This window comes from Heptranchias perlo, chromosome 22 (assembly GCF_035084215.1).
Source record: "Heptranchias perlo isolate sHepPer1 chromosome 22, sHepPer1.hap1, whole genome shotgun sequence".
Classification (NCBI taxonomy): Eukaryota; Metazoa; Chordata; class Chondrichthyes; order Hexanchiformes; family Hexanchidae; genus Heptranchias; species Heptranchias perlo.
The window spans coordinates 25,411,271-25,424,659 of NC_090346.1; the positions used below are offsets into that span (position 1 = coordinate 25,411,271).

The window sequence follows — 13,389 nt, forward strand, 5'->3', positions numbered from 1 at the left end:
TATTTAAAATGCAGAAATCCATTTGTCGACATAACTAAGTCCCCTTTGTATACAATATTTACCACAGCAAAAACAGCCAGCTAGGAAATATCTCACACTGTGAGCTGGAGTTAATTTAATGATAAGGACAGCAGCCGTAGTAGGTATTAGCAGAGAGTGATTCATGGTCATTTGGAAAATGAGCCAACAGCCCCTTTTTGACTGCCTCACAATGCATTGGCAACAGATATCAGCTCAACAATGCAGACTTCATCAAAGAATAACATCACAGAACACAAACTACATCAGAGTCTACTAACCCCATGGAGGAGTAGTGGGTGATATAATCACAAAGGCAGTTGTGTCCAACTTGTGCGATCGGGCCCACAGGCATTGGCCACAAGAGCAATCGGCCATTCGTGCGGTACTTTCTAAGGCAATGAAGGTCAAGACTGGCCTCAGCTTTTATGCCACTGGAAGTTTCCAGGTACCCATAGAATACAGCACATGAGACAGCTACTATGCCCCATCCAGTGCTGCATTAAGGGTGTCACTAATGCACTGTTTCACCATGCACACGTGCAAGTTCAGCACTGACCAGCAGCACCAGGTTGAAAAGCAGTAAAGCCTAAATTTTCCTAGGCCCATTAGAGAAACGGCAGGGTGGGATTTTTGCCTACCTACCAGATCCCGCTTGCACAGACCATGTTTTCCTTTGGGAGGAGGGGCTAATTTACTATTCATGGCGGGTTTAGAGTAGGGAATGCTGCTCCTAACGTTCTTCTCCACAGAAGGAAAAGCAGTCTAACTGCAGCAGTTCAAAGGCTGCTATAGCTTAAAGGGCCATAAGCACAGCAGTTTGATTAGAAGGAGACAGAGAGAGAGAGAGAGAGAGCTGGAGCTAGAGCTCGGGTTACAATTCCAATGGCAGAAGGAGGAGCAACAAAGACCTGCAATGGCTATAACCCCAAGATATTTTGATGTTGGCACAGATAATGGTACTGAGGAAAGGAAGCCTGAGAAATAGGAGGTTCATGCGTTTTGGAGAGACATGGCTCAGGCGGTCAGTGTCAGCTCAACTACACATCAACGGCTGTGCGAGGCCATAAACATTTTACTGACCCCGCCAAACCCCCACTCCTTCACAACCACACATCTCTGTCCAACCACTCCACTGTCCCATGTCACAGTTCTTTTTTTTTGTTCGTTCATGGGATGTGGACGTCGCTGGCGAGGCCAGCATTTATTGCCCATCCCTAATTGCCCTTGAGAAGGTGGTGGTGAGCCACCTTCTTGAACCTCTGCAGTCCGTGTGGTGAAGGTTCTCCCACAGTGCTGTTAGGAAGAGAGTTCCAGGATTTTGACCCAGCGACAATGAAGGAACGACGATATATTTCCAAGTCGGGATGGTGTGTGACTTGGAGGGGAACGTGCAGGTAGTGTTGTTCCCATGTACCTACTGCTCTTGTCCTTCTAGGTGGTAGAGGTCGCGGGTTTGGGAGGTGCTGTCGAAGAAGCCTTGGTGAGTTGCTGCAGTGCATCCTGTGGATGGTACACACTGCAGCCACTGTGCGCTGGTGGTGAAGGGAGTGAATGTTTAGGGTGGTGGAAGGGGTGCCAATCAAGCGGGCTGCTTTGCCCTGGATGGTGTCGAGCTTCTTGAGTGTTGTTGGAGCTGCACTCATCCAGGCAAGTGGAGAGTATTCCATCACACTCCTGACTTGTGCCTTGTAGATCCTGCCATGTATAAGTGGAGATTGCTGCATTGCTTGCACCTTAAAGTATGATCAGTGTTGAGTTTGAAAATGACTGAGGAGAAGAAAGCAGATCCCAAGAAGGGTGCCAAGAAAATCGTAAGTAAAGTCACAGCAAAGGATGGCAAGAAGTGAAGGTCGAGGAAGGAGAGTTACTCGATCTACATCTACAAAGTGATGAAGCAAATTCACTGGACACCAGCATCACCTCCAAGGCCATAAGCATCATGAACTCCTTTGTGAGCAATATTTTTGAGCGCATGGAAGGTGAGGCTTCCTACCTGACCCATTACAACAAGTGCTCGACCATCAGCTTCCGGGAGATCCAGACCGCCATGCGTCTGCTGCTACCCGGGAAGCTGGTTAAGCATATCATGTCAGAAGGGACAAAGGCTGTGACCAAGTACTCCAGCTCAAAGTAAAGCTCCACAAGTTACTGAAAGCACGGTCATAATAGAATGTCTGCAGACACCTGTGTGAAATTAAATTCTGAATTAGTTTGTAGCCTGTCTCGATCAATGTGTTCTTTGGTTGTGCACATGCTTCTCCTTTGCAAAGATAAAGGTGTACTATGGGTGGAGAAGATCATCTATCAAGCCTCAGAATAGACATCATGAGGAATTACTCATCGTACACACCGGGGAGACAGTGGGAGATGGAAAAGTTGAAGGAGATCACTCAGGTTCAGATTGAAATTGGTTGGATCACTTGGAGTGTTTGCATTCTTCAAACATGCTGATTTCTTGAAAGGTCTCCTATCATTCCTTGCTCACATCTTCTGATTCACAAATTGCAGAATGCTCTCCTAAATGGAATGTCCCTCGCAGGTGCTGGACCTTTAGAGAAAGAAAGATCTGATGAGCAGTCTAGCAACCCCACAATGCCCACTCTTGTACCAGATTCACTGACTCTGTCATGACATCTTACTTATTCAAGCACCAGCCCAGATACACCCATTTGGGAGGAAGCAAATAATGGAACAGAAAGTACATCACAGTGTGAATCACAGAGCACCAGTGAGCGGGGGAAGCTGGGAGGGAATAATGAGGAAACAGCCGTCCCTCTCCGGAGGATGCAGAAATGACTGCCCTCGGCAGAGGAGCCCAAGGATCAAGATCTCATGGCCCAGTCTTTAAAAGATCCATGATTCGGGAGCATAGATCTTATGTGCAGGCAGTAGAGCTGGTCTCCTCTCATGTATAGTGGATGGTGGATAAGTTGGAGAAGTTCACAACCCACATTTGCAACATCGTGAAGGAGGTATGACATGACACAAAGACCACTTTGGCGAGTGTGGCATTCCAGGAGACCTCTGCAACCTCAAGATGTCTGCAGGAGGTCTTAAGGGCAATTATTGCTCCTAGAGTGGCAGCAATGATTGCTTCCATAGATGCCCTCAAGAACACCCTAGCTTAGGGTGTTTCTCATGATAGTGACTGTATGGCTGCATCAATGCAGTCCCCTCTAATGCCAGCACAGGTGGGAGCTTCTGGCCTGGGCCCAGTGGGCCATGGGGAAATCGCACAGGAAGCAGGTCCTGCAAGGACATCGACAACACTGAGGCAAGTGCCTCCTCAGTCCTCTAAGGCTCCATTGGTACAGACCCTACCACAAACCTTTCATCCTCCTGACACTGAGGTAGCACCACATAGGAGTAAGAGGTTGGCGTCACACATGATAAAGAGTTTTAGGCACAAGAGCATGCTGATAAGAATGAGTAGTAGGAGGGCATAATGAAGAGACAATATTGTCAGGCCTCATCTAGAATATTGTGTCCAGGAAGGAGGTGATTTATATAGAAGTTGCACTAGGGGTGATTTTAAACCCCAAGTGGGTTGGGGGTGGGTGGGAGTTGAAAATAGTTGTTTTTTTGGGGGCGCAAGCTCAAAATTTTTGGACTTTGCATTCCCAGTGGGAAGCCTGTACTTTTATGCGCCGACATTAAACCCGGAAATAAAGCCGGGTTGCGGTCGCGACCCAAAAAACAACTATTTTCAACTCCCACCCGCCTGCAACCCACTGTTCTTGGGATTTAAAATCACTCCCTCTATGTCAAATATGGATAGACTCAAAGGAACACCTAGTATTTCCCTGCCCTTTTTTGTGTATATAAATATGTGGCAATTCGGTGTGTTTGTGTACTCTTTCAATGGAAGTTTCCTGTTATCTTTCTTATATGGTGATTCAGGTTTGTAAGTCTGCCCTCCTTTGGATAATGGTCATCTAAGAGCAGGCAAGGGTCAATCAAGGGCTTTTTGTTCTAAGCTGTCGGAGTGTGCCTGACGATGTTCTGCCTGGTGGTACATGCTTCTGACAGCTGGTTGTCCTGTGCCACCTCCCCTCTCACTTGGGTATCCTTTTCCTGATCAGGAGATTTGTTTTCTTTTCCCTCTTCCTCTTCATCTGCAGATAGAAGGTGCAATCCCTTTGTAATGGCCAAATTATGGAAGGTGCAGACCGTTGCTGGACTGTAGGGCTTCCCTTGACCAATCCAACTGAAACTGGACTTGAGAATCCCGATGGTCTGCTCATCTATTATTCGTGTAGCACTCAATGCTTCATTGTACCTATTTGTGCCTTTGTCTTCTGATAACAGAAAGGAGTCATCAACCATGGCTGAAGCTGGTACTCCAGGTCTCCTATCAGCCATCCTGACACAGTGCTCTGGTTGATCAGTGCAGGTGTCCTGGATTGACTGAGAATAAAAGGCATATGGGTGCTTCCTGGGTAGTATGTTTTGACATGCAGAATGAGGTGGCTTGCATCACTCATTATCTGCACCATCAGTGGCTGAAATCCCTTCCAGTTCATGAAATTGACGGTGTTTTCAGATGGGGCCTTTATTGCCGCATGGGTGACATGAATGGCACTCTGCACTTGAGGGAATGCAGCTCCTCAAAAGAAATTGATCGTTCGTGGTCTCTCTCTGCTTTGCTGGGTTCAGAGGGACGTTAATGAACTCAGAAGCATGCCTGAGCAGGGCATCCATTCGCTGTGTAATGCACCGATGCACTACTGATTGACTGATGTGAATAATGCCAGCAAAGGCTGCTTGGAAACATCTGGATGCATAAACATGTAGTGCTGTACAGCCACTGACAAGATTGTGCCTTGTTGGAAAGATGCTGCAGGTCAGGTTTCAACAACTGGCATATCTCAGTTACTATATCCAGGAGAAACCGCAACCTTCTCAGACACTGCCAATAAGATAAATCCAGATAGGACTTACTTGATCTGTAGACCCTATGGATACCTATGGGTTAAATGTTGCCTGTGCACATGATGCTTCATTTTTCTGGCAATGGACAGAAACAATGGAATCCCCATAGGGAAACCCTCTTTAAATTACCAGAAAAAAATCAGCAAGTATCTTTCAATACAGAGATTTTGCAGCTTTTAAATATTGCAAGTCACTTCCAGCCAATACTGTGTTGCAGGATCTCTACCTATGACCTTCCTGTTTCTTTCCGACCTCTGGGTCACCATTTGGACTGAACACTGCCACCTTTATAGTGGCGATGATTTGTTGGGGTGGTAAATAGGTGGCACATCAAGGAAATCTCATGCACCATTAGGTCACGCTCCCTGACTTGAGCTGTATTGCTTTGGGGCAGGTACGAGGTGAGCAGGCCATTTTTTGGGGGGTGCAATTGTGGCTGAAGATCACTCCATTCCATTTTATTTGCCAAATTGCTTCTGTGCTGCCTGAGACCGGGCGGTTTCATCAAGGAACAGTTGCTTGGACAATTGGCATGAGTTCCAAAGCTCAATTTCATCTGAACTCTAATTTTAAACAGTGAGCTGAGTAATTGCCAACCTTATGGAGATTGGGCTTGCCTCTGACTCTCTCAGCCATTTTATGTAAGTCTTCTTGATTCAATCTCCTTTCATCTGTAGGCTTCTCACACAATTCCTGTTTTTCTCACTTTGTATGCATATCTTTCTTGCATTATGACTAGTACTCTGTATCCCTCGTGGACATGTTTCTCTGTCTTTATGTATGTCCCTCTCCCTCCCTCACTCATACAAACATTATCTCCCTCACACACATCCTCTCCCTCACACAACCCGAATCTCTCTCTTTATATTGGATAAATATTTATCCAATTTTCCCTTTAAAAATGCAACAGTTTCTCCTTCAACACTCCTTGTGAAAGCTTGCATGCTCCATAAAGACATTTCTCCTAACCTTTCTCCTCACTCCAAGTTTAGTATGATAGCATGTAATAAGCCAATAAAAAAATAGATGAGTTCCAGTAACTCTAAATCGGAACATGTTCTGATGTTCCATTGACTCTAAATAGGAACATGTTGCTACGTTCCAGTAACTCTAAATGCTTTAAATACAGACAAGGGCTCAATGACCTCCTCCTGCGCTAAACAATTCCAACAGTATGTCTGCTCATTTCTGATTATGATTATTTTAGTCTTATCATTTATTGTGTCAGTATTATATCCACCATATAAACAGAAAACTCAAGGACCCAAGTACATTTATCTAGCAAGTAGATTTGACATCCTAACCGATTTACAACTGTGTCACTTGTGAGTCATTCATTGAGGTCTTCTTACTGGATAAATACTGAATTTAGTGAGTCCCTGACAATCTTATTGAAGTATCTTTATTTTAATGTTAGTTTTTTGACAAATGGAGCCTTAATATTGCTAATAAACCAAATAGTTTATTATAGTTTATAACTGCTTCGTTCTGTAAATTAGCAACATAGCATCAATTCCTCAGTTCTTACCAGCCGAGGACCATTGACCTATTTTATGTATTCCTTTTGAAGTCGAGTTCAGTTGTTTTATACTTTATAGTTTAAAAGGCACGATATTATGGTTTTGAGCTCCAGACGTTTAATATATTTTTTTATTTCAGAACAAGTAATTGAAGTAATGGAGCATAAAATATTCCGATCCAAGTGGAATTAATTAAATCTTGACACCACTGCATTTTTATGGGCCTATACTCAGGGCTGTTTTGAGTTATTTGTTTTTTTTCTAACTGTTGGTTGGCCAGTGTTTGCTAGTTTTGTAGTTTGGGATGTTTAATTGTTCAATTAGTTTGGACCACCTGGAATGTCTGTCTGCCTGCAGTTGCTGGGAGGAAGAATCAAAATCATGCTTTGGGGAAAGAGGAAAGTGAGATCATAGCTAGGTGAAGTAAGATTGTGCTCGTAAGAAGTGAGATTTTGACTCTTTGTATTTGGGAGATGGGAATGCAACATGATAATCAAAGATGAAGTAGACAGAATGGAGCATCAAATGCAAAAAGCCTAATGGGATGAATAAATCAGGACAATTTCTTTATAACCTAAATTATAACCATGACAATTTATCTGAAACAAAAGAAGTTGATCATAGTGCAAGTGGAAAAATAGTTTGAGAAATTAACTTCAGTTGGTTCCTGAATAATATTTCCCTGATAACACTACTGATTTTGTCCTGTAATTTGCAAAAGTGAAAAAAAAAAGTGACACTGCATCACTGACATATCTATTTGATGATGAATGGATAAACTGTTTTCATCACGTATCTAATTTCAGAGACCTATTGGTATGGTACTGTGAGTAATCTGGAAATAATGTCTCCTTTGTTTCATCTTTTTCTCCTCCACTGGTATAAATCAACAGAAACGCTAGTCCTGCAGGATTGGTCCTGACTGCTTGGGTGGCAGCAGTATACAAGATTGCAATTCTGATTGAAGGGTAGGTATTGTACATCTTACATAGAATTTACAGCATAGAAACAGGCCATTCAGCATAAGAGGTCTATGCCGGTGTTTATGCTCCGCATGAGCCTCCTCCCACCTTACTTCATCTCACCCGATCAACATATTCTTCTATTCCTTTCTTCTCCCATGTACTTATCTAGCTTCCCCTTAAATACAGGGTACAAGTTGAGAAAGGCACAGCAGCCTACAGTAAACTTTGAGCGCTTGGCTTGGTCGAGGCACCAAAATCATGTAGTGTCTGCTTTGGATTAATCTCCATAGTTGTGCCTCCCAAATGAGAGACTTCTGGAATTTCTCTGTTGTACCTGCAGCTCAGTTCTTTTAAGTGTATAACTGAATAAAGGATTAGTGCCAAATATGCAAATTAACTAATGTAAAAGGCATATTTTGTACTGGCCCAAAATTTTAATTATACACACAGACACAAATCTATGGCTTCTTGCTCAGATTTATTTCTCTGACTGTGCCTGAAGAGTAATTTACACCAGGTCTATTCCAATGTTAATGCTGTTCAACTGTGCCAGTTTCCTTCTCAAGGTGATCTGTATACTTAATTATGGACCTGATCTGTGCTTTTCACCTCAGTCTTACAGCAAATGCCAAAGAGGGGAGATCTCCACTTTAAATACATAAACCACTGCAGGTGTTTTTATATTCTCATACAGGGTCTTGGAGCAGCAAAGCTGAAAAAGAGGCCCTTGCCTTTTGTTTGCTATCCTCTTGTTTGCTTTAGCTGATACCCACTGCTCCTAATCAATAGTCGTTGGAGGCTTGAATTCCCATAACTAAAAAAGAAGGGTTTAGTTTTTAAGTGGAGACCTGTCCTCGGATCTCTGCAAGTCTGGTCCTTTACATTGGAGTTGGTTTTATACAATGACGGGGGTATCATGCACATGTGGTTGATGACGCTCTTTTTATGTAAAAGTACCTTCACATGTGCTTCACAGACAGTTTAGCTTGTGAAAGAGGTGCATTTCTAGTGCATGGTGGCTTTTGAAGGATATCGTCGTTGTGTGTATGTCTTTGACTGCTTAAACTTTTGACCAAGATATCTAGTATCCCTTTAGAATTTCAAAATTCCACCTTACTGCTGCAGTGGCTCAACATGTTTATCCAGTCAGTAGCTGAGCTGTACAAAGCAGTATGGTCAAAGTTAGCTGACTTTAGCTAGAGTGGCAGACGGCCTCAGTGCCCTGGGGTAGGGAGGGGAACATTGGTCAGGGTTCCTACTACACAGCGACCCCTGCTGGAAATGTCTATCTGGGGATGTCAACCAAGGACAGGATCAGGTTGAACTCACAAAGGTGAATAAGCTGCCAACATTCATTGTCGTTGCGCATGCATGAATAATGGCTGTTTGGCCATGTTTCAGGATGACAACACACACCCAGGGAGCTATAATTCTGCAAGTAGTCAATGCTTTCAGAAGAGAGGAAAGAAAATTGGCAAGGATAAAACCAATGCATAGTAATATAAAATATTGAATTATATGCCTGTTTATTTTCGATATTTGAGTTATTTTATTGGCTATTGCAACCTGGTCAGAAAGAGGAATGATATTACAAATATGAAATTCAAAAAGATATTCTGGGAAAAGAATTAAGTATCTAATTGTATAAAACCAACTCAGTCTATCATTGATAAAGTGGAATTTTACCATTTCACTATATTGGAGGAGACTTCCCTTTATCTTGGTCCTTTTTATATTTATTAAAATCTAGACAGTGCATTTTGGTCAAAACATGACATTAGAGCTGTGTAAACAGTATTGGATTTTCAGTTACAGACACGCTTTATTCTAACAGCCTGAGATGGGTCACTCCATTTTATAATACTTTGTTATACTTGTCTCTTTCTTGTAATGTCAGACCATTCACAGAAGAAGTATATCGTCAAAAAGAAAAGGCCATGAAGGGCAACTGAATGGCTGGGACATTTTGACATGAGAATGCTATCGTATATGGCCACTGGACTGCTCGCTTTGCTTCAATTTGGAATTACACTGTCATTTTCGAATGGGTCCTAATATTTAATAACTGTTAATTAGTTAAGATGTGGTGCTCTACTAATTATGGTCCTTTTAAATATAGTTAATTAAAATTCTGTAGCCAGTATTGAAGGGTGATACTTAGTGCTTTTCATCTGATAATGAGAGTTCTAGAATATTTCCTACAATTTATTGTGACAAAGTAGTGATGGGCTCATTCATACTGCCAATGCACAAGCACCAAGTTGTTTGGTATGACCTAGTTGTAAATGAAAAATTTAGATGAAACTGCCCTAGCATCAGTCTGTTTGACCTGAACGAGTTATTAAACCAAAAATATCAAATCATGTCATTCCCTTTCACTAAACCAATAATCTCGAAGTAGGTCATTCAATTTTGCTATGTCAGTGATAAATTTTCACGAACATTTCTTGCTGCTATGTCAATGATCTCATATTAGGTCCTTCTGAATGTGGTGTTACCTTCACACCTGATAACATAATGGTAACATTGTAAGACTGATTTTTTTTTTTAAGTTTCTCTTTGGCAGCTGGTAAAATTGGAATCCTTCCTAAAAATTGGACTTGTCATTTCTATTAATCTATCGCCCAGTCTTGCAGAGGGACAGCGAGGATTGTATAATGAATCCTTACAAGGCACAGTAAAAAAAATAGAAAGAAGAATCATTCCCACTGAATTCTCTGTTAGTTTTACATTAGAACATGTGCCAGTAGAAAATATTACGCAGCTGGCATTTCTAATCTTTTATTTGCAAACTCTTGCATGCTATTGGATATTGTGCAAATCTACTAAGTATAAAAGTATTGCAGCATTGAAAAGAAATGTATTCTGACAGGAAGAGCATATTCTAAACAAAAATATCTCAAATTTATACCAAATTGTATTTTAGTTTCATGGATAAGAAAGATATGTATTTTTCTATACAGTAGAATCTGTTCCAGTTATCTTTGACTAAACAGTCACCTTAAAAAGCACATTGTAGCAGTTTAGACTGGAAAGTTCCAAGTTCAATTCCTGGCCTGTACTGATCTAGTTGATTGCAACTGGTTTGGGAATAGGAAGGTTAGACTTGGCCCCAGTGCCTCTAAGTAAGAGAGGGCAAAATTTCCTAGGGTTCCTGCTCTTGATTACTATCAGTGACCTTCTGATGGAACATGTACATGTGCAGATATTGGGTGAGGACAGAATCTGATGGCTCTCGAAGTCTAACAATCTTCTGAAACAAAATGTTTTGGCTTACACATGAAGAATGACCACTTGGACAATGTACTCGATGGCACCCTACCTCAAGATTAGTCAACATCTTCATGGAAAAGAGGGGAGAAAATTGGAGCAAAGGAGAAAAAAACTTGGAAGATTTCTGCTATTTATTGTGAAATTACATATACATGCTTACAATTTTGCTATTAATAGTGAAAAACAGAAATCTTCCCCCTTTGAAAACAAAAGTTTAAAATAATGGGGTTGATTTTAACTCCCTCCACCGGGTGGGGGGTGCAGTAAATAGGAGCGGGGGAACTTACCCACTCTGTTCCTGCCCTGATCTGGCCGGCTGCCGAAGTGGTCGGGGTCCTTTTTAAGTATGCAAATTGGGCTCCGATGACGTCATCAGGTCCCGACTGCTATTTTTACCTAAGGCCTGAATGGAGACCAGTGGTGGCTTCCCTACCAAGCAAAAGCTGTCCGGATCCAAATCCAGGTCTAGAAGAGGCCCATGTAAGTCTAAATTTTAAATTTTTTTACAGGTTTCCTTGTGGGCGCTGAGGAGGTTAGTGCTTCCAGCCCCTTTAAACACCATTGCAGCTAGCCATTGTTTTTGTTGATTCAATCTCTGATGCATACTTGTAAGTACTTACAGCTGATTAGAAATCTTTTCATTTAAAATATATTTTATATCTTTCAATTTATGATCTTTCATTTAAGATCTTTCACTATCTTAAAATTGTCTGGCAAATCTTTTTAAAATGTATGGCAAAATTTTGTTTTGAAAATATAAAGATAATTCGTACCAGAGTAACTGATGTTATTTTGCCTGGGATGTTAAAGCTGGAACTCCTTCTGTTGGTCTTGTTTGAGGTCTTACTGTTTCAAATCTATAATAAAGCTATACTATGAAAATATTTATTTCACAGACAGTAAATCCAAACCCTCACGTTAACCCTCTGTAATTCTTCAGTACAGGACGGCAATGCTAGGTGATAGCAGCCATTACTGTTTCATTTATCCATCACTTGGGGTGCATACACAAAAAAAAAATCAAATAATAGATGTTCTGTCTTCCATAAAATTGGGAAAAATTCTTCAGCTTGCCACCATTTTAGAAAAATATTAAAGGAGAGAATTTGCTTCTCTGAATAATCAGGAAGTTTCTCCTTCCTAACAAGACCTCTGTTAAATGAGGAGTTGGAAACCAACTCGACCCTGGCTGACCTCCAATTGGACTCAGAAAGCAAGGAAATAATTCAAGACTGTTATCTATGTTATAGAATATACAGTAAATCCGTTTTTATAATTGTGAATTTCAAACAGATGGTGCAGTAAAATGTTTTCTCTTGTGTTCTTCATTACAATGTTTATGATTTGTTATCTTGTACAATACCTTTAATTGTTTTCACTTTTGGATGATTTGTACAATTAAATACTAGATTCTCTTCTCCTTGTGATTTAATTTTCTGTGTTCCAGCTTCATTTGTAAAATAAATTAACATGGCAGTAGAGATAATTGGATGTCAAAGCATGGATTTAATTTATTAACTGTCGGGCGAATGGTGCAAGTAGTACATAACTGGTTTCAAAATTATTGGTAATATGTTTTAATAGGAGTTTTAAAATGTAATTTATTTTTAAAATTTTTAAAAAGATGTTTAATATTAATTTGACTTTTTAAAGCTTAAAAAGCTATGTAATTTCATGTATTCATGTGAAATTCCTTTGTCCATTATTTTACCAGAGATACTTGTACACTAATACTCAAATTTCATGATCTTGAACCGTTGCATATACACTGTCTAGGTTCAGAAGATAAGTGAGTATTTAATAGATTAACATTTACAATGGTGAAAGATAGGTTTAATCTACAGAAATAATCTATAAATGACAATTACTATTAAATATGCAAATAAATAGGAGTAGATTTTTGTCTTTACCCACCTAGGCATTAAGCATCACATGGATCAAGCTCGAAAGGAAAATCTGGCGGGAATGTATGCCCCTTACAGAACCTGATGGATTTCCCTTCCATTAATTTCAATGGTAGGAAAATCAGGCAGGTTCTATTACTGGTGGTAAAGATGAAAATCTACCCTATAGTCTTCCATAAAGATGAAAAGTGGAATCTTGCTTTTCAAGAACATTTCTCTTAAGAAGGGTATTTGCTAAATGAAGCTATACTGTGGTGGCATTTCGAATAAGGTCTTCCACACTTTCTGCTTTGTTAGCTGGTCTCTGGTTTAATAGGTACCTGTTTAATGCCTCACATCAGGATTGAGCGCATAGTGCAGTACTGAGTGAGTGCTGCATTGTTAGAGGTGCCATCTTTTGGATGAGACATTAAAGCAGATCAGGTGGGTGTTGAAGATCCCATGCTTATGTCAAAATGAGGACCAGTGATGCAGCAGCTCTAAGTTTCCTGGTTTTACACTTAAGTGCCAATTGGGTAACTTAGACTGAGATTTATAAGGTGCAGCAGCTGCCAGGACCAGCTGATGCAGGCGGAAGTGAGAAGTTTCTCAACCTGAGGACTCTGCAGATATCTACAGCTGAGAAACACAATTTTTCATGATTTTTTTTTTGCCATTCTGACCACAGACCCTTCCACTTGCTTCTGACAGGGAGTTAAGCCACCAGGAGATTTTTGTCTCCCCAACCCCTTACCTGCAGTGAGGCCTTCAGAGTTGCAAGTACGGCATGCCCCA

At 41.0% G+C, this 13,389-nt stretch overlaps 1 protein-coding gene and 1 pseudogene across 1 annotated transcript in view; both read left to right on the top strand.

Annotated features, from left to right (window-relative positions):
- The window catches only part of pemt (phosphatidylethanolamine N-methyltransferase), a 107,055-nt gene extending 94,926 nt beyond the window's left edge, over nt 1-12,129 (top strand). Inside the window, exons 6-7 of the mRNA XM_068003163.1 lie at nt 7,367-7,441; nt 9,336-12,129. Of these exons, the coding sequence (XP_067859264.1) occupies nt 7,367-7,441; nt 9,336-9,390 (130 nt within the window). The 3' untranslated portion in view covers nt 9,391-12,129. The remainder of the gene's footprint in view (nt 1-7,366; nt 7,442-9,335) is intronic.
- Nucleotides 1,605-2,155, top strand: LOC137340902 (histone H2B 1/2-like; annotated as a pseudogene).
- Nucleotides 12,130-13,389: the final 1,260 nt, after the last annotated feature.